This window comes from Anopheles arabiensis, chromosome 3 (genome assembly GCF_016920715.1).
Source record: "Anopheles arabiensis isolate DONGOLA chromosome 3, AaraD3, whole genome shotgun sequence".
Classification (NCBI taxonomy): domain Eukaryota; kingdom Metazoa; phylum Arthropoda; class Insecta; order Diptera; family Culicidae; genus Anopheles; species Anopheles arabiensis.
This window is the reverse complement of record NC_053518.1, coordinates 23769870-23791664: the sequence shown is the minus strand read 5'-3', so window position 1 is coordinate 23791664 and position 21795 is coordinate 23769870. Positions and strand designations below refer to the sequence as shown.

Here is a 21795-nt window from a genome sequence, read left to right as displayed (position 1 = left end):
CGTTCGGTGTGATTGATTTGAAAAGCGAAAAAAAAAACGCAGTGTGAATTAATCTCTTTCCCCCCTGGCTAAACCATCCTAATGACCTAATGATGCGCCGTGCTGCTACAAATAATGGATTAAACGAGCTTAAACTGTTTATGGTGTTTCGGCGTGTGTGCGCTTCGACCGGTCCGATCCGTTCCGTTTCGCGCCAAGATTGCGCTTTTTCACCGCGGGCAGAACCTTTTCCTAGCCGCCGGTGCCGTGCTGCGCCATAATTTATGGACCATTCAAATTTTAGCCCGGGATGCCCGGGAACGCATCTTAGCTTTCCCCTTGCTTCCCCGCCTCGGATCTACATGATCAGTCATACGCGATCGTTCGCTCGTTCGCAGCGCTGCGCGATGGCATTCAAACGCAAAACGTCGCAGCGTACCGTACGTTGGTGCGTTGGTAGCGTGCGATGGCTTCCCCCAAAATGTAGCGGCCCAGACTCACCGCCTGCCAATTGGGATTAAGATAGTGAGCGGGACGCGTGAGCAGCGCGGAGGTTTTTTTTCGGAAGCCGGATTGCTACGATGCCGCCGACGCCGCGTGCTTGCGCAGACGATTCCACAATTGCTACTGGTGCGCATCAACGCATGCGTTGGCGTTAGCGCTGCGACCATGCGAGCGATAGGGTAAATGGAACAATTTTCAGCTTTTGTGTTTGATTTACGATGACAGGTTCCCTCCCTCTACCCATCGAGGAAAGAAGCAGGGGACCCTCTCTGCCAGAAATTACTGGTTGGGGGGAAAAAACACCGATGAAGAACGATCGCGTCTAAATATGGCCAGCGGTTGACGAAACTATGATGAGCTGGTGTGCTTGTGTGTGTGTTTGTTTCCAACCGATTGCCCTCCAAGGAGGATACATACATCAGTTTTTCTAAAATATGTCCTCTTGAAGTTGGTGGAAAAAATGCTCCACTGAGCGCGAGAACCGAAAAAAAACCTTCAAAAACCCGGCCCCGGGAACACTTCAAAGTGTTTCGCTACCAGTACGGTATGTTGGTATAAATTGTGAAACCCAACAAAAAAAAAAAAAAAAAAAGAAATATATTTCATGTTTCCATTGGCCATGGCCAAACCAACAAAAAAAAAAGTGTCTCCCAGCGGTATTGAAAACCATGTGGGAAAACCCCCGAAATCGAATGCGGGCCAAAACTAGGGCCTCGACGCGACATTTAGAAAATAAAGACAGCGAGAGAGGGAGAGAGAGAAAGCGAAACCAAAAAAAGGCGAGGCCAATCCATCATCAAACACAGTCGTACATAGCTCTTTGGCTTTCTTTTTTGGCCATCGACCGCTGTGTTTGTGAGTGAGTGTGCTTTCAGTGTAGTTGTGTGTCGCGTTCCGTGTCCTGTGTGGAGTGGATTATGATTGCCCTAAATGCAAATATTATTTATGTAGCCTTCGGTTTGCTGTTTTACGTAGTGAAATAGGTATGGTAGATGAAACCCGTTTTCACCCCCTTCCCGCTAAGGTCGGTTTGGTTGTTCCCGTGCCCGCGGGAAAAAGTAGAACCACGTGTGCGTGTGCACTCAACCATTGCGCCCGCCGTGCGGGTCGATACAGTGGCAAAAGAAGTGAAAGAAGCAAACAGCGCCACGAAAGTATCCCTTCTATGAACAAAGCGGACAAAGTGGAAATGAAGGGGGGGGGGAGTTAGAGGGAGGGAAAACGGGGACGACATGCCAGCAGAATGGCGGTCCAATCACGGACTAGATGGATGGATAGCTATGTGGACGGATGGAATCGGTTAGATCGGGTAGGAGGATAAGCTGGCGTCACCGATGCACTCACCAAAACCGGTGAAGGGAAATGACACACACACACACACTCACCAAACCCAACCAAACAGTGGGAGAGCAATAGAAGCCGAGTTGAGTGACACAAGCGCACGCGGTGTGTGTGTGTGTGTGTGTGTGTGGAATGGAAAATTGATTTATAGTTATGTGCACAGTTAGATATTATTGGATAATTCTGTCATTGTCAATTCGACTTGATTTACAGTTATTGTTTTATTACGAGTTTATCATCATCATTATTGCTATTATTGTTATTAACTAACACATAAAAAGCGGAACCTGTGCGCGGGCACCGGGGGGAGCATTAGATGTCAACCTTAATGGTGTGCCATGCGTTTACCGTCGCCGCCGCCGCCGCTGCCGCCTGGTAACGCAAATGTTGCTTTGATGCAGTGCAAATGAAACGAGATTTGTGAGTGAGTGAGTGAGCGAGGTAGGCAAAGAAGGAGAAGGTGCTAAAATGCTCAGATTGCCAATCTAGCTCTCGCTATCTCTCTCTCTCTCCTTCTCACTTATTCCGGTTGCACCCGCCCGGGAGCTAGTGGTACGGTTCATTAATGCACCGATGCATGATAGCGAACAGCAAATCATCTAGTCATAAATTGCATTTATCGCAAAACTCCACACGATTGATGGTGGCCCCCGTTTTGCCCGTGTTTGCCCAGCGTGTATGAATGTTCACTGTGCTAAAGTTTGTTCAACCCAGCGGTGGAATGGGAACTGGCCACAAACAAGTGACGAATATATTGTGTAAAAATCCTTTCACATTACAGCAGTGGAGGAGAAAGGAGAGTTTTGTTTATAAAACGTTGGCTAGAGAATGGATTTAACTGAGTGTGAGTGATATATAAATACAAAGCGGGTGTTTTTTCTTCTCCTGTACCTCTGAAATTCATCATCAGAAAAGGGCTGGAGTGTATCACTGAAAGCAGAGCAAATTAAAACCACGGGAAACCACTATCCGTACACCGGCACCATCGCGCTCCATCCATCATTCAGTTGGGGGTTGTTGGGAATTTTGGGGATTTTGTTCCCTAATGGCCATATGTTACCGATTTCTGCCGTCTGCGCGTCAGAAATGCGCCCGATCAAAATGACCAAAAACTGAAAACGAACAAAGAATCGGGGACCAATCGGACCCATTATAGCACTCTCTCTCGCTCTCTCTCGCCATGTCTCAGCGTGTTTCAATGGTCGTTAATCATACATTTTTGGGAATTTTTCTGTGCGTGTGTGTGTGTTATTTTCAGCTTCATCACAATGCCCCCCCACGACAAAAGTGCTTTGGGGGGGAAGCACTTTTGATGGCTTGATGGCCGTCGAGATGCCTTACTGGTCAGTTTCCGAATGGCGAGGCAAGACTGACAGTACCCACCACCTACACACAGTGGACGACGCATCATCATTATCCGCATTCACCGGTGACGGACATGATTAACAACTCCAACTCCAAAACAAAAAAAACAGACCGTTCGACCGAAACCAATCCGGCAATTGTATTTTGGCCGAGATGACCAACCTCCCGCACTGCGAACAAAAGCAACACAACAACAGAAGTAGCAGAAGAAGGCTGGCTGCCTGCGAACGTCGGTGCAAAGCGAGACGGCCCGATAAAGGGGAAGAGTGAAAGAAAGGCACAACAAACAGAACGGACGGCAGGAAACCACGCCTGCCCCGTGTTTGCTGCTGCTGCTGATCTGCTTTTTCATCGCTCTCGCGGGGTTGTTCCGAGGTGGCTTTTCGGTCACACGGCAGCAGCGATGGTGGCGATGGATGCACCGGCAAAAGCGAAAAGTGCACTCACACACACGCGCGCAAATCGAACCGTCTCGAAAGGATAATAAAAATCGAAACCGGAGCACAAAAGAAACGGACCGATTAATAAGTGCAGTGCAAGCGGACGGACACACACACACGTACAGGTAAAAGAGCTGGTGCATTCTTTCTCTTTTTTCCCGTCAATAAATAAGTGTATCGAGTGTATTATTTTGAAACTGATCAAAGCAGGCGAAGAAAACACTGGTAGGAAACTTCTTCAGTCTGTCATCGATACAAGCGCACACATACCGGTGACGATTTTGAGGGTTTTGTCCAAAAAAATAGGGAACCAATTTTGAACCCCCTGACGAGGGGTTCTTGTACGTGTAATGCGGTGTGTGATGTGAGGAAAGTGATCGGAGAAAGCATATAAATAACGATTTATGGTGAAGCGCTACGAAAAGATACGAACGGCAACCAGAATGTGGTGCTGCGTGTGTGGGTCGTCGTCGCCTACTCTAGAACTCATTTGCCGTCCATTTCCCAACGCTGCCCGAGCTTGACTGACAGATTTCAAGCGAGTCTTTGTGTGTGTGTGCGTGCTTTTGGGAGGGAAAAATACTCTTCCCAAATGTGCTGCACGTACATTATCCCATTATCGGCCGTGACTCAATCTCTCTCCCGTAGCGCTCTTGTTCTTTGCGCAAGCGGGGTTAAAAGGAAGCGAGTCCCTCAAATCTGAAACCCCTTTGAAGCGCTGGACTGAGCGCGCCGATAGCCGTACAAAGGTACGGTCGCCTTGGGAGATAAAAGGCAATAAATTAAATTTTGTCAGTTAAAAAGGGATTAATTTTAATTTAGATAGTATGCCAGTATCACCGGCCACGGGGTGATGGGTGCGCTGAGTGAGGTGCGTTCCCGCGTGCTGGACACACACATGGGCGGTGGCGATGGAGTAGAGTGTGAGCAACATCCCAGGAGGTCTTCAGGACCCCGGAGCTGCTGTCTGTGCGATAAAACAAACCAAATGTCGCATACATACTTATATACGGACATTTTTGATGGGTTTGCGCAATAAAACGGACTTGCGTGAACGAACAGTACACGTGGTAAGGAGCGACCAAAACAGGACAACCGGCCGATGAAAGTTTCTGTTATGAGAGTGAGATTTTGTAAACCCCCTGAATCAGGAAAAAAGTGCCCCATTCTTTCGTAGGTGATGATGCTTTAAATAAGATTTTAATACAGTGAGCGCACGCTGATGCGGCGGGATGACAGCCAAACGTGAGCAACATCTCAAGGGATCCATTTGTGTGTTGCGTTGGTTCCCTTTCTCTCGGCGCCAGAATAGACAACAGCCAAAGGCAGATATCGGGCCGAAACAGCAAAACACATGTGTGTTTGCTCCAAACGCATGGGCAGAGAGACGCGGGGCAGAACGGTACAATGATTAATGTGTCGCCTGGCTGCATTTCGTTCTGCCTGCGCGTGATGACAAAGAAGTAGTTTTTGAAGTTTAAAATTAGAGTGCTGAGCTGAGCTGAAGATTGGTTGAGCATTATATCTATCGGTTTCAATTGCACGTGATGGGAGGCAATTTGGAGAGAAAAATCTAAATCCAAACTGCCTCAAAAAGGCCATTGCTTTTCCAATGTGTTTCATTGGACATTAATAAATTTATTTATCTACGTAAAATGACATACACATCAGAAATGTGACCTTTCATAATGCATTTCCGCACAAAAAAAAAATCGATATAAAATATCGATTGATTTGATTGTTTCATCAGTATAAAATGCAAGGTTACAATTCAAACACACTGCCACCGCTCCGCCCCTTTGAGGAACGGATGATACAGAAGTATGTCTTGGGACAATAATTTCCGGTTTGGTTGTTTGGATTACCCATCAACTTTGTGCCCACCGTTTGTCGGATGCGCTACGGACAACGGAACCGGAACACATACCGTCATGCTATCGAACAGACAGTGTGTGTCACGGTAAGGCGCAAACAGAGATATGAGAAGTCCATCACAGAAAATGAGGACAAAAAAACACACTAAAGTATTACCACCACATGACATGTTACCGTTGAATTAAAAATAAAATGTAGCAACGAACTCGGCTAGTGCGTGCCACGACGAGGGACAGAGAGAGCGAGAAAGAGAAGAAGGGAACGGCACTGAACGTTAGTTGGTTGTTATTAAAATGAATTATTACTCCTCATAGTTGACATTTGTCACACGCACCAACTGTAATCGTTTATCGAGTTTCCGGCTTGATGACTCTGCCTTGTGCGGCTTGTGCGGCCGAGTAGGGAGGTGGGCGCTGAAGATGATTCAGTTTAATTGGGCACCTCACCGGTGCCGAACGGGCTAAAAACGTATATCGTGGCATGATGGGCACGATAAATAATGACAACAAATGTAGGTGTATGAGAAGGAAGGGCAAAAAAACCAACGGAATATGGGCGATATAAATTAAGTGAGGTTGTTTCTGTTTTCCTTTTCTTCCCCCTTCTTCTAACTATGCCCGTTGCCCACTTTCCTGATGAGTTTGGTTGTCTTGTTTGGTGATGTAGTCGAGCTGGTGGTATGTGGTTTTCTTTTCCACTCGGCCCGGGTCACACCGTTCGGAAGCTACCGAAGAAACCGATTCCAACGGTTGACCGATCACTTCTGTTTTAACTGCCTTTGCCACTCGACTCGACCGGTAGCCAATCGTCGTCAAGGCAGAGGCAAACGGACACAAAACAACCAATATAAATAAGGGGATCGAGGGAGTTGGTTGGGTTGGGGTCTGTAGTTGAAAAATGGTTATACAACTTCAGGTAGCGGGTGTCCTTCGGTGGCCGGTCGGGACGAACAACCAGGTGATAGAGAGAGAAAGAGATTCTTAGGTGACAGTTGTCCCGTGATGGTGATGGAAACAGGAGCAAAAAAAAAAAAGAAACACACAACTATACAACATGTCACAGCTTCCCTCCAGAAGGAATCGTTCGTGGGAGAATTGGGTGGATGGTCGCGGTCCAAAGTACATTAAATTTTACGACTGCACTGAGAGCAACTCGTAAATCCACTCTTCATTCACTTGTGCTCAAGTGTACTATGAGTATGTATGTGTGTGTGTGAGCTCGCAGGACACCACATGGCATGTGGCGCCCGGCTCTAGGCGTACGCGTAAGTAAAAGCAACACGCAACACGCAGCAACAACAGCAAAAAAACGCCTTCCCCACAGAACGCAATCTCGCAAACGCTGCTCTAGCTGCACTCGCGAAACGAACGCACCCATACAGTGGCAGCGTACGTCGAGCATCCCGAAGGTTAAGACCGGCCCCGAAAATCCGAACCGGCAAACACTTCTGAAGGCAAAAGGCCAAGCTGCCCGTGGCTTGCCGAACGCCGCCGCCGCGCAACCCGGTGCGCGCGTGAAAAAGCGCGTGTTCGCACATTGCCGCAGCAGCGGAGCTGCAACAGAGTAGGCGGTGGGCCGGCGAAAAACATTATCCGGCCTTCTTGCATCTCTACCGCGCTTCACTGCCACGCACCATTGACCGTCAAAATTGGATCACATATTCCTGCTTTCCTCCTGCTTGCCACAAAGGAGGGAGAGCAACAATGTGGTACCACCGCCACCTCCCGCAGTTCGCCCGTGTTGGGAGTCTTTAACGAGGTAATTAAAAGCGAGCGTTAGAACAATAAATAACGCAGAAGCGTGTTCCAGGGTTTCGGGGATGGGTATGTGAGTGAACTGAACTCAACTTGGAAGGTATTGGTACTTTCGGGCGCGCGTACCGAAGAACCGGTAGCGACTTCTTCGTCATCTCGTCTATCATCTTGTGGATTAGAAATACGTACACTCGGTGGTCCACTGTGGTTCGGTTGCGTTTGGTTCAAAACTCAAACCATGGGGCAACCACCGACGACATCACTCACATCACATCATGATGGTGATGGTTCGGTGAATGTGTCTTACGTTGGGATATTACGGTACGGTTTGAAGAGACGTTCACAGGTTGCGGTAATGATTTTGATTAGCTTGATTATGAGCGATTTGGAGGAAACGGGTCGCTCCAGAATGATCAACGAGTTTGGTAGCAAAAATGCAATTTGTGGTTTAAGAATACGGAAAACCCATAAGAGAGTTATGAGGTATTCTACATGAGGTCTCAATGATTTAGAATTGATGTTTCGTGAAGGAAATAGAACATGTCGATGTCGCAAATAGAACATGTCGATGTCGCAAATAGAACATGTCGATGTCGCAAGGTTACATAGATTTGATCAGAGTTTCGAATAACATGCCGACTATCAGACGACATGTTTGATATAAAGTTGTATGATAATAGCTGGAGGTCCTAACTTTTTAAAATACACCCAATAAAACAACAATGCATAATTTCAAGAATCCACATCAAATATCACAAATAAACAACAAAAATCTCTGAGGTCTCATCCCGAGAGGTACTATAGCTATTAAAACCACTCGTTTGGTTGATTCTCTTTGCTTTGCACAATTACCTAGCGTGAAGGGCCTGTCGGTAGATTTCCAACATCACTGCCTCGTGGAGCATCATCGATGGAAGATTTTGGTTATCAATTTTTGAAACTTTACTCGTTCACTTGCCCGCGACCAGAAACAGGTGCACTGCTTCTGGCGATGTTTCCTTCTAAACGCACGTCGTGATCGTGATTGTGATCGTCGTAGTCGTCGCCTACTTCGATTTCGAACGCGCTCCGAAAAAGGGGCTTTCGGCGCTGTTCTGTCACTTTTGAAGCACACGCGAATTAGTACGCACACACCTGCACACGCACACACCTTTTGCACACACTGTTGCACAATTTGGGTTGCTTTGTTTTGCCAACTTGTTTGTCACTTACGCATCTGTTCGGGGGTTGTTCTTCGCTCTCTCTATATCGCTTGTATTTTCAAATAAATTTGAACACGCTTTGATTCACGAATTGCACAAACAGTGATGTAGCTGTTACACTTGCACCATCTCGTTTTTCGTTGTTGCTGTTATTTTGCCAATAAAAAAATACCGTATACCGTGGGTCGTTTTTCAAAGTGCGCTTCGCCTCCCCGAAATTGGAACCGTGATGATCGTACGCGTATATATTGTTGTAATGGAATTTCTGGTTTGCTTCGTATAATTTTGTTTCCGAGCGGGACAAGCTTTCATCTTCGAGCCCGCTTCGCTTTCGTATAACTTTGCACACTTTGCAGCTTCCGATGCAATTATCACAAAAAACTACAACTTGTTTCACTCATTCGTTTACTTTGCGTTTTCTTCTTCTTTTATTTGCTTAACCGATTCGTATAGCGCCGTATTGCCGTGCTGTGCGTTTGTTGTTTGTGTTGGGAGGGGCGGAGAGTTGGGTTGTGCTGGTGCATAATTAATTATTTTCAATCGTCGCACCTGGGGACCGTATCACGCGCCGCTTACAAACTAAACCATTTCGTCGCGTACGCACTGTCTGCACATCGTGCTGTGGGCTGTTGCATCGCTGCTGGCTTTCCGAACTCATCGTCGATCGGTGGGCTCGATCGCGATGATCGGTGGCACAGTGGGGCAACGTCCAACCGGGACAACACCGTAGCAAGTGTTTCACAATTTATCGTTTGCATTTCACCATTGTTTGTTTTTGTGGTTGATGTTTTTTTATTGTTGCACAAGTTTTTCACCTGTTAACGATGAAGTTTGTGGGCAAAACAAACAAAAAATCACAAAAATCGCGCAAACACTTCGGCCACCACCGAAAACACACACAGTTTTCCCAAAACACAGCGAAAAGCGTTTGCGTTGCGGGCACCCGTCCCGAGATGCCGTTAGTGTGTCAACTGACCGACTGTGGATGCTGTGGGAAAAAGCTCCGAAAATGTTGCCCTATGGCCCGAAACGAACGGTCCGATTGGCCCCGAAAGCGTAGGAGAGCAATCGCGAGCAATCCGTTGTGTGTTGTGTTTCCGCTCGACCCGACGACTTTTGACTGACGGAAGCTGACAGACAGACGGCTCTGCCTTGTCGACGGCTGCTGCTGTCCCGTGTACGCTCGACGAAAACCTATCACATCTGTGACATCTCGTTGTGGTGGATATCACACCGAGTGACACATAAGGACGAACGCACACTAGCGCAGTAGGCGAATGCGCACACACGAGCGCGTGCCCTCTCTCTTTCTGGCGCGTGCCCGAACACAAGCCCTGTGTCGCCTCGTCTGCTCACTCACTCGTGCACTCCCCAGATTGAAACACATACAGGCACACATGCACACACATGCACGCAGGTACGCTCATGTACACGGGCTCGGATGGTAGAGAGCTTCGGGTTTCCTCTCCTCTTTCTCCTACTGCGCGTATATAAACACGAACTCTTGCTCTTTCTAGCACGTCACGCACACACACACACAGACACCGAAGTCGTTTGACGAGCCGTCACTCACACACCGACAAGCGCGCTGACGTTGAGTGTCCTCCTTTCCTTTCCTTCGGCTGTCACACAACTGACGTCTCTGGCTGACGGATGCAACCCGACGACCGATGGATCGGGTCACCCTTCTGCACTGCACTTGGTCACGTCCGTCTTTTGCTACTCGAGCGATTGAACGTTCACAATTTTGCGACCGACGGGATTTTTGGCGTTTCGAGTGTATTTGGAATTTTCACCTTTTGATCACTTTCTGTCACTGTTTCTTGCACAATACACTGTTTTTCATGTTTTGTGCAACAATTTTCTTGCGTGATCTTGCTTCGGAACAACTTTTGTCACCCTTTTGCTCTGTTGGAAACTGTTCCACCGTTACTGTTACTGAACCTGTTTCGTTAAAGAATCGCGACGGTGCCGACACACGTGTGTCTGCGAACCCGAAAAGTTGGTGGCTCTCGCGCGCCTTGTGTACCGAGAAACCGACGGCGAGCGACAGCGAATGTGCTTCCAGGCCGCTTGCTTGTTTTTGTTGAACTGACGTTTTCGTGTGAATTCACCACCGGGCCAGCGGCGCTCGGCAGTCCAATTTCGAGCCGGTTGGAAGGGGTGCTTTTCTCGTGAGCACCCCATTCGGGCCAGAATGGAGGGGATGGAACCAAGAATGCCAACCCCTTACCGCGCTCGTGTACATAGCGAATCCAGCGAAATAGGGGAAAAGAGGTACGATGCACACACACACACATACAAACAGATCTTACACAGTGCCCACTGCACCCCGGACTGTCAAAAAACCGGTTTGCAAGATGCGCACTAATACACATACACATAATAGACGGAATGGCATTTAGGGCAGGGGAAAACAGCATCTGTCAGACAGCGCGCTGTGCATGTTGTTTTCATAATTTATTGTTATTGTTGCTTTCCCGCTCACACGCCCTGTAGTGGTGCTTTGGGGTGAATGAAATGGGTGGCAGGGTTTGGCATGGATGGGTGAAAAAGTGGTGCGTGCGCAAGGTGAATTTCCCGAACACACTCCAGCGTTCGGAACGACTCACGAGCACACACACACACACAGACACGCGCACACTTACACATAAGGAGAACCGAGCCGAGGGCACGAAACTCCCCACCTCCCTGCCCATGCGAGATGAGGGAAAACGATGGGACGTAAATTATGGGATCATTTCGGGCCACATTATTCCAGTGTGGAGCTTCAAGCGCGCAATGTGTCGCGCGCGATGACGATACGGAGGGTGCTGAGCTCGGCCGGCTCGGTTGGGTTTCCAAGTGCATAAATCATCATCCTCCATCGTCATCATCATCATCATCGTCATCATCGTCATCAGCTACGTGGCTCGAGCTCAATCGAACGTGCTTGTCAATCAGTCAGTCCAGTTGGCAGCGTTGGCTATCCGTTGGACATAGCCTGCTTAGTGTTTTTGGGAGGGTTCTTGGTGCGTTTGTGTGAGTTGTGAGTGTATCAAAGGGAAAGCAGGAGCGAACCAAAAAAAAAAAAAAAAAAAAACTGAACCTGATAATCGTATAATTGAGCATTACTTTTTATGTTGCTCCAACGCTGGGAAGGGAGGGTTACGGTGTTTCACGCAAGCTGTGTTTAACGTATGGTGATGGAAGGGTTTTCTACTTTTAAGGTGATTCCAGCGAGCGCAATGTGATGGTGATAAAAGTGACATTCCGGCAAATACGGTGGTTTTCTGAGTGTGTGTGTGTTTGTGTGCACGAATATCCGTCCCTGTTGAAAGGGAACTTGGCGAAATGAATCGATTGCGTAGCACAGGAAGGGGGTATTTTATTGAGGACTCTGTGTGGGGGGGAGTTGGGAAGGAACTAGTGTGATGTCATTAATATCCCTCCAGCCGAAAACGGGAACTGACGAGCTCGACTCGTCACGAATTTAGATGAGCCGCCGTCACCAACTTTGATGACGTATCCTTGTGGAGCAGTAAGGAGCAGGAAGAAAAGGAGGCCAACATTGCACGTGACTCTGGTTGCGCGCGTGTGTGTGTGTTTGTGTGTATGTGCAGTTGCTTTTTATGACGGCAGGAGCAGCCGAAAAAGCCGAAAATCGTCTCGTAAACGTTTATGGGACGCACTATACACGCAGGGAGCAATTTGCTTCTATTGCTCTTGACAAATGCTTGGGCGCTGGCAATGGAGGGGGGAGCGTTTGTTTTTGGGGTATACGCAACACATCCTGGTGCGTTTTTTGTATTGCCTTGCGAGCAATCGATATGCGTCTTTACGCAACTGCATATGAGGGGTTGTGTGTTAGACATTTGTTGTGTTCGCTCGTGAAGCATTATGGGCATTACGCTTGGGTCGTATTTTTCCCCCGTGAAAAACCAATATCTGCAACACAACATTACTGCGGAATTGCGTGAAATATAGTTTGATGGGTATGATAGAGGCGTGCATGATAGAATTTGCGACTGTATTCATGATTTTAAAGCATAGCAACAGAGGAGCATTTCTCTAGAAGGACTATGGAATAGGAAATATAGGTTTTTAAACGTAGTAATATAGCTATGACAGTTTTTGTTCCCATTAAAGAGATGATGTGTAGAAAACGACTGGAAAGTTTTGTGATAATCAATAAAAATAATCTCTGTGCCTTATCCACACACGTGGCCTCACACTAATCAATCTGTTGCGTTTGGCCTTTCTTATGTGTTATTTCCGTCCGTCCCGTCGTGATGTTTGAGAAATCGTTTGAATTTTATTAGCTCTTAACTGTGAAAGAAAATTGATTGATGGCCGATGGTCGGTTGATTGATTGATCGGGTGCGAATGCGTTGCACTATGCAGTAAATGCGTGTAAGGGGGGGTAAGTATACAGTGGGTGTATTTTGTGTGTGTTGCTCGTGAGAATGGGTGTGCTGGTTCGATGAAGAAATGAATGGTTGAACATTGAGAGGTTTAGATGCAGCTGTGTGCAAGTGTTTACAACATAAAATAGATGAGGTTTTATTTTTGTTTAGCCACAGACGAAGTTTTATCGTCATTAGTGTGATGTGTGTGTATGTGTGTTTTTTGTAGTGTTAGCAGACGAAAAGGAGATTTTTTTTTCGTTTTTTAGTATAGAAATGGTTAATGTAAAAATTCAAAAATGTATTTTTAACTAGTCTTTTTAGCTTCTTAGAAAAAAGTAAATTAAATGCGTTAATTCAATAATATATTTTTAACCAAACATACAAAAATTACGACCAAAAACCAGCAAAAACAATAAAAATAAATACCAATTATTTGTGATTTGCATAGCACTTGTCATTTGCAAAGATAAGAACATTAATTATAGTACAAAAAGAAGGAGAAAAAAATGCTCAGAAAGCTTCAACCGAAAACCCTTTCGTCCCATTTGCAATCCATTTGATTGATGACAGGTCAGGACAGGTTTTGTCTTGTCACCATGGGCACGACAAAGGTTCGCGATGTGATATGGAGAGAAAAAAAAAAACAAAAATAAAGGTAGCATCACAAGCATCGAGCTCGAGCGGGTGTGTGTATGAGCAAATGCAATCGTCAAAACGGGCAAAATAAAAAAAAATAAAGCACCCAATTGATGGCAACCGATGTGACTTCGATGTGGCCGGAAATGACAGCGAAAAAAACGGGAGGAAGCACGGGATGGCGCGGGCAGGAAAAGGCGATACACTCGCACCCTGAAGCTGAAACTGATAACGTCGAATCATAAGGACAACGGACGGACGGACCGTCAAGGTAAAAGAAACAAAACGGACCACGCTACGAGAAAGGGCGGTGTGAGGGGGTGGTTTTGGGTAGAGAAAGTTGGTCCGGTGAGTGTATTAAACTGTGCAGCGGAAGTGGAGTAGTGGAGAGGAGTCGCCAGCCCCACTCAATGCTGATGACTGCAAGGGAGTAAAAGAAACGGCTGATAGACAGCGGCATTTGCAACGTTTTCCCGGCCGAGGCCGAAACCTCGTAACTCAGCGAACGATTATGCAAAATGTGCAGCGGGCCCCGGTCCAGGGACCAGCCAAAAAAAGGTTCAAAAGGTAAGACTGGCTTCGGTCGGTCGGAAGCCCGAAATTTGAACCCAAAAAAAAAAAAAAGAAACAACGGAAATGATGAGCTAGAGAAGGGGAGAATAAAGAAAAAAAACCTCGTACTATCAAAAATCGAACTAGTTTTATTGATGTGTGTCAGATTTTTATGCTACCATCTAAAACCTCAAAAAGATAGAGAGAGAGAGCGTTCGAGAGAGGAATAATACGAAAACATTAAAAATGCACCACCTCAAGAGGAACTTCCGGGAGGGGAGGGAGAAAGGGTGGGGTTATTGTTTTTATGTTTCGTTAATTTTGCGATGCTCCTCCGTCGGCCCCGCCGGTGGTGCGTTGGCAAGCGTTGGCAAGAAGTAGGAAATTCGTACGACGGTCTGGTTTTTTCGCTGCCGATGGCATTGATTGAGACGACTTTAGTTTGATGTTTGTTTTTATGCTGTGTACCGCCACGTCGCTCCATTAACCTGAAACGCTTGCACGAGTCGGTGCAGGGGCACCCCTCGGGGCACCACTGCATAAAGGCAAAGGCAAAAGAGAAGCGCGCCCGATTTTTCCTAAGCTAATGCACCCGTCCGCATCGAATGATAGGTGCAGACAAGACAACGTCGTACATTTTTTGTTTTGGTTTGGAAAACGGTTGTTGTTGTTTTTTTTTTCAAATATCAAAAAAGGGAAGAAAACAACAGCAACAAACCGACAAATTTTTAACTACTGACAAACAGAGCACCAAAAGTGCATCAAAGTGCTTGCGGTTCGTTGCACGAGGACAGAGCACCAGGGCAGGGGGTGTGAAAAGTGTGAAGTGAGAAAGACACAGCAACATGAATAAAATCTATGCTGCCCAAACAAAATAACGTTTGCCACCGATGACAACGGGAGTGCAAAAATTCTTTCGCTCGTCACCTTCTGGCCGTGACAGGCGGGCCCTGCCGCGCCCTCGGACAAGTGTTTTGGCTAACGATGCTTCCTCCCCATCAAATAGATACCAAATCTGCAAGACCGGTGTGGTGGTCCTGGTGGGGCTGATGGTGCAGGAAAGGTCACGACCCAGCCCAGACTGCGGTAGCCCAACGCGGAGAGGAACGAGACGCGTTGAGCTAGATAAAGAAGACCTAGTTGGGTTAAAATTGAATTTCATTTTTGTGTGCTGTGATTATGGGCACTGGCCACTGAAAAAAAAAAGCATCGTATAAACTGTTGCTAGTAATAATAAGAAAAGGGAAACAGTTATCATACAGTTTTCCCCCGCCAAACGAACGAAGCGTGTCGTAAATTCCCGCACAGCACACAAGACGACTTTAATTTGTCCTCGGAGCACAATGACCCACCAGGACCTTTGGCCCTGTTTTCCACCATGATGATGATGATGATGGTTTGCATGGAAGGTAGACAGCATTTTGGGGAGCATTTCAACCAAGCAAGGGCAGTAAATGGAAAGAAACTCCACAGGGATTGCCAAGCTTCCGGTACGCAATGTGGAGTATACGGAGCAATTCTTTTCGTCTTCTATAGTCTTCGAAGAAATGTTTAGAATTTTTCTTTTCGGCAAAGAAAGATGTAAAGTAAGAGCTAAGAAGAGATGAAAGAAATCAAAGCGTTCAGATGACCGTTGTGCATATAAGAAGAAGGTGTCATAAATTGTTGTGGTTAAAAGCACCTCTGAGAACAGCATTGATGTCTTGTGTTGGTACTGGAAGGACTTAAAAAAAGGTTATTTTCTCTTGTAACACAATACTTTTATAAGTTGAAAGAATTCACAACATAATGTTAAGACTTATAGTAACTTTTGCGTAAATTAAAAAGTAAAAATAATATTTTAAATATATTTAAACATAATACAATGTACCTAAATCCTTCATCATGTCAAATAAAACAATCGTTTTTAGAAAACTTTTATAACTTTTTTTACAATAAAGACCATTTTTAAACAAAACACATTCGTCCTTTCTATAAGCATCCACCAAAGTGCTCGATATTGCTATTTCTATATAATAACCTCCCTAGGCAAACTATTTACGCCGAAAGCACTCATCCTTCTCCCATTCCTAATCGATCGGGAGAGTTTTTATGATACTACTACCGCCAACGAAAACGAAAAGTGGCTCATGCTGAAACGAGCGGATCAAGAGAAGCAAAGATCCATCGCATCGGGATGGTGAGCAACAGTAAGGGAGGTATGATGGGTTCTGCAAAAAAAGAAGCATGCCAATCTTACCTAGCGAAGCAAGCGGTGCGCAAACAAAAAGACACTACACGCTTCTATATCGGAGATGGCAACAGAACCCGAGAGAGAGAGAGAGTGAGAAAAAAAGGACCCAAACTACACAAAATAACCAAGCAAATATTGTTACCTTCCCCCACCGTACTCCCGCAATGACGGGTTTTTCGGGAGAGTTGGGAGTGTAAAGATGTTATCATCCATAAAATATGACGACTAAAATACACCTCCACACTCGCATACTCACACGCACTATGTAAGGACGAGTCCCCTGCTCCAAAACACCCCTTGTAGTGGTGGCCCGTGCTCTACTCCAGCAGCGCAACGCGGTAAGGTGACACGGAAGGTGAGAACGGCTGAATGACTGAACCCAATAGGTAAGTGAGTTGGAGCAGATGAGATGAGGCGACTTCTTTACGGTTAATCCCCCCGCCCAGTTAAGCTTGAGTAACGTTGCATGCGGTAGGTAAAGTTTCGGTGAGGTGACGGTTGTAAAGTTATGTTTTTTTTGTTGCTGTTGTTGGTTGTTGTAGATTATCCTATACACGGACACAGTGTGTGACAAAACAGTTCTATGCGACACTAAAATTGTATGTAAAATGTGTGTTTTTGAATTGTAAAACTTATTCATATCAAATAACAGTGACCTATCGCTTAGAGAGACATTTTTCTTTACGCGACTACGCGAACGTGTTGCTATGGAGTACCTAAGAAACCACGTGTTGCAAAATGTGGCCTTCTTTGACCGCTATACAGCTATGACTACGCAAACACTTTTGTGCAGCACTGTAGCTTCAACGGAACGACATTGCCCCCGAGAAGATGCTCGGGAGCTGGATGAGATGGAAGAGATGGAAGAGAGAGTACGCTGGAAAATATCACCCAAGTCGACACACCCGGGGCTTTTCCGCAAGGTGCCGAATTGTGCGTAACCTTTTCCCGCGCGCGTAAGGGTTCCCCACCGTTCCACTGCGCCTACTGTGTGCGCACACACACACTCACACGCGATTTACACGCACACACGGTTGCCGTTCTGTGCCATCATCATCCGCCGGTCGGGCGGGATCGAAATCCCGCAAGCAACCTGATAGTACGGACCAAGGCAGGGCGCATTGACGACGACGACGACACAGAAGTAAGATTGAGGCTTAGGGTAAATGTATAAATTTTATCAGATAATTTGACGCTGGAGAGAATTTGAGGGAAAAATATGAGCCCCCGGTGCGGGTTAAACGAATGAGTTTCCGATTTAATCAGTGCCCGGTTTTTCGGTTTGCCGGTTAAGTGCGGCACGGTGTTATAAGTCGCACCGAATCGAGTGTGGGGGGGGGGGGAGGAGAAGGGGGAAGGAATCTTCAAATCCCTGTGTGCTAAAAAGAAGAAAGAAAAAAGGTACTGGCAGGCAGTGTAAATATTGAGCTTCCTGAGCCCGGGCAGTCTTGGCAGGTGACAGGCAGGCTGGCGCACGTTACATTTGCGGCAGATTCTTAGTGTGATATTAAGCTCTGGGAATAGTTGGAGCGGGCACTTACACGTGCGTAATAGATGTTGAAAGCGCTCAATGGTAAGCTTATGTCAGCTGGGAAAAAGGAAGGAAGCCCCTAGTTTTATGTCACTGCGGCTATATTTGTTCGTAACATCGGTTCTGGTACCCTTTTTATCGTTGAAGGTGAAGAGGTGAAGACTTTTAGCTAGCAAAACTCAACTTAATTGGTGATCGTTTGGTACTCCGTTCTTGTGTGTGTGTTGCACACCCCCCCCCCTTATTACAGGTGAATGGGTGTATGAGCACCAAAACATTAGAAATTATTTACGCGTAAATTAATTATCATCATCAAGGCAGGCAACAATTTCGCTAAAAATATCGAGCCCGAGTTTTGTATGACAGCGCCACGGACGTAAATTATTAATTTATGCGAAACGGACGACGGACTGGCTCCATCCACCATGCACCATCGCATCGGTGGGAGGGCAATAGTTATTAGTTTTTCTTCCTCAGAATGCAGAGCAAACAGAGTGGCAGAAGAGTGGGCCATAATAAACCACCCACCGTATCATTGGCAGCGGTAGAAGCAGCAGTAGCAAGACGTCACTGGAGCTAATGGGGCACATGGGGCCAGGGCAGAAAGGAATCGACTGCGGGAGGCTTTCGTCAGGCTTGGTAAGAATTGCTGGCCGAACCGGGTGATAGAGTCATAACAAACAGCCGTTTCCCTGACACGGTTGGATAGATGTTGGCCGGACGAAGACGAAACAGAGGAGAGTGGGGAAAAAAAACACTCCCGGTCCCAGGTCCGACACCACGATGCACACGATGGTTCCGAGGGAGCAATAGTTTGGACAGGCAGTGGGTAGAAATCGAAAAGGGAGGGCAGGAAAATTGGACCACGAGTTTTTAATCGTAAGTTATGGTGACCATAAATTATAATTAAAATATGCTAAAATAAGAATTTATGATAATAAAATGCAATTCTATGTGAGTGTGTGTGTGTGTTTGTGTTTGTAGCAGTATGAAGTTTTTCAAACATGAAGAAATGTCCCGCAGTACGTTTTGCCGCTTGAAGGCCGCTTTAGGATGACAGATGCGTCGAGGAACTTTCACTCATAAAATGCAGCAAATAAACAACACGTCAGCATTAATCGAACTCTTTAGATCAAGGAAATGAGTACAAATCTTGCTCAATCATTAAAAAAATGTGCTTAAAGTGGTGATTATTACAAAACGCTAATTATGGATAATGAACACGAACTAAAGCAGGAAGCGCACAAAGGGAACTCCTCCCCAAAACCAACATACGTTTTTGCAACATCCAACCTGACCTTCGACAGTGTCACGATGAGATGTAGGCAAAAAAAAGAAGAGTCTCCCCACGTCGTAAGTTGATGAGGGTAAAACCGTCGTCTATGTTGGTCTTTGTTGTCATTTGTCAAAAACCCTGGGCTACAACCGGTTCCTTTTTGCCCCTCGCACCGGGGAAGACCACGCTAAACAGGATGCGGACTGAACCTTTGACGAAATTAAGCGAAGAGTTGATGCGGAGTTGACGAAACCGAGAGTAATTGTCGCATCACGGTGTGTAACATATCGCTTCTCTTATACCATTACCATGGATAAATGATGCCAGCTCACCTAAATATGCTATTAATTGTGCTTTTACTGGTAATTTCAAGCGGTGCCGATGATTGCGTTGTGGCTGAATTCATTAAGAAGGGCTTAATGAAATGTTCTTTATTGAAAGTGATCAAAGAAGTTGATGAAGAAATTTTGGAATTAAATTTAGCATTCAACTTTGCATCACTTACTCATCTTGCCCATCATAAGAGAAAATGAACTTCATCCACAAGGCTCCATCCAGAATGGAGCCATCCCGCACCAATCCACAGCATGATTAGACAGGACAGGCCTGCTAGAAAACAAGGAAATCATTTTATCTTGAGCAGGAATACTTCTTGTCTGCATCTCAATATTTGATTTGTCCGTAGCTCAAGTAACCAAGCTCCAAACAATGGCCTTCCAAATCCATACCCATCTCCCTCCAATGAAACTACTGCTACTACTACTCAAACGTCGTGTTCTTCTGCTGAAATGGATTCCACAAGATGCGCTTCATCTTACATCCTTCAGACAGTTCAGGAGGCTCTGGGGCGGGGGAGGTTGCTTTGGTCGCCTGTGAAACGCTTGCAAGACAGGCCCGGGGTAAGACATCGTAGACAGACGGACAGAGCGCCATCTGCAGTGCACGAGAGCATCGGGGCCTAAAACTTACAAAACTCAAACTGACCGACCCTGTCTGTCCCGGCACAGCCCTAGCCCATCTCCAGCTGACCAGCTGGTGAAGGTGACAAAGACGCAAAGATGCAGATGCGTTCCTACAAACGCTGGCTAAAACAATGGCCCAAAGTATATTGCAGTGACAGAGGCACAGGGAAAAACGGGGGAAAGTAAGTAAGATGGAATGCAAATGGCAAAACGCAATAGCCGGCATGATGGACGGAAGATGTTTTGTCTGTTAGCCGTCAAGTTGAATTAAGAAAGTCTTTGCCGAAACTTACGAACTCGGAGCAAGCTAGAACACGCCGCCCGGACGTTCGCTCCTTTCTGCTCTGATGGAAAAGTGGAAAGCTATCTGCTGCTATCTCGTGCTTCAGCAAACGCGCCAGCAAAGTGAAGTAAATGCAATTGCAATTTGCATCTTGTGTATGGTGGCAGCTTATTTCTGCCCGTTTGGGTGATTGTTACCAATGCCAGCTTCCTTCCCCGTGGATAGCTTTGTGAGCGCCGGAGACCCACCATGCCATGCTCCGCTGTCAGTCGCTCCGTCGCTCACAGAGCGGTGCGGTGTCAAGAAAAAGCGCATGTGATGCATGCATGCAGTATGTAAATTATTATTTCCTGTGACGGAGAACGCATGTGACACACTGCTGACGCAAAGACCAACTGTCCAACCAGGGTTGAGGATTGAAGGAAGCGACTGTTTCTTCACAATCGCACAAACCCTCCAAGGAGCTATTTGCCGGTCGTCGTGTCCTTTTGCATAAGGACAATGAGTTATGGGTTGGGCTTCTTCTTCTTTTTTTTTTCAAATTCCTTCCCGGGTCGATTTGTACGTGAGATTAATTGCTGTGAATAATTTTCCAAACACTCAACACGGCACGCCGTTGTTGTTTGTTGTTCGGGTTTGCATTTGGTTGGGTTCGTCCGAAAGTGCATTGTTGGGCTGTGGGCACGACCGTCAGGTATAAGGAGCAAAAGGACGGGTGGTGGAAACGAGGCAAAACTTTCTCTTTTTTTGTGTATGTGATTTGTTGCGTTTGTCACTCCATGATTTACGGTCACCGTTTGGATGAATTGACAACAAGGATGAGGTCTTGTTCGATGGCGTCCGATTGCGTCACTGTTTTAAAACACACACACAGTTGGTTTGATGCATTTCTTAGCCCGAGAGTGTCCTTGCGCAAAGAGAAATGGGAAGGAGGGAAGGAAAGCCCACTTCTTGGGCAATTGAAGCGTAAGGAGAGCGTGCAGCGTCGCACAAACGAAGCCTTAATGTGGGTCCTTTGGTGAGACATAAATCAAGTGTCATCGTTCGGAGACAGTCGAAGGTCACCATGGATGGAACATGGTTCCGTCTGCAGATGAATGCAATCAGATATCAGTGTGGATCGGCTGTATGTAGTAGTAGTAGTGGTGCTGGTGGTGGTGCTAATTTAACATACCATGGAAAAAAATGATCTGTTGTTTCTAGGAATGGGTTTCCAAGGGCCCCGAAGGGATCTGTTTTGTGGCGGACGAGAAGGAAGCAAACAGCAGCAAACGATAAACGATGTATCCTTGGAGATATGGCCAAAGCAAATGGATGTCCAAGGCTTTAGTTTTTAAATCCGAGTAATGTAATATTATAACAAATAACGTATGTATGAGGATGTTAATATGTATCCTACTTTTGCTTGATGCACGTGTTAAGAAATTGAGAAGAAAAGGCATGCATTCTATTCCCAACACCAGATGGCGTTAGT

At 46.3% G+C, this 21795-nt stretch overlaps 1 protein-coding gene across 2 annotated transcripts in view; it reads right to left on the bottom strand.

The window, feature by feature from the left end:
• LOC120900316 (protein tiptop) overlaps positions 1 to 21795 on the bottom strand; it is a 174060-nt gene that overhangs the window by 9468 nt on the left and 142797 nt on the right. Inside the window, exon 1 of one of the 2 annotated variants that reach the window (XM_040307142.1) lies at positions 8111 to 10668. The exons of the other annotated variant lie outside the window; for it this stretch is intronic. Within the exon in view, the coding sequence (XP_040163076.1) occupies positions 8111 to 8166 (56 nt within the window). The 5' untranslated portion in view covers positions 8167 to 10668. Of the gene's footprint in view, positions 1 to 8110; positions 10669 to 21795 lie in introns of those variants that run through there. 2 annotated transcript variants of the gene reach the window in all.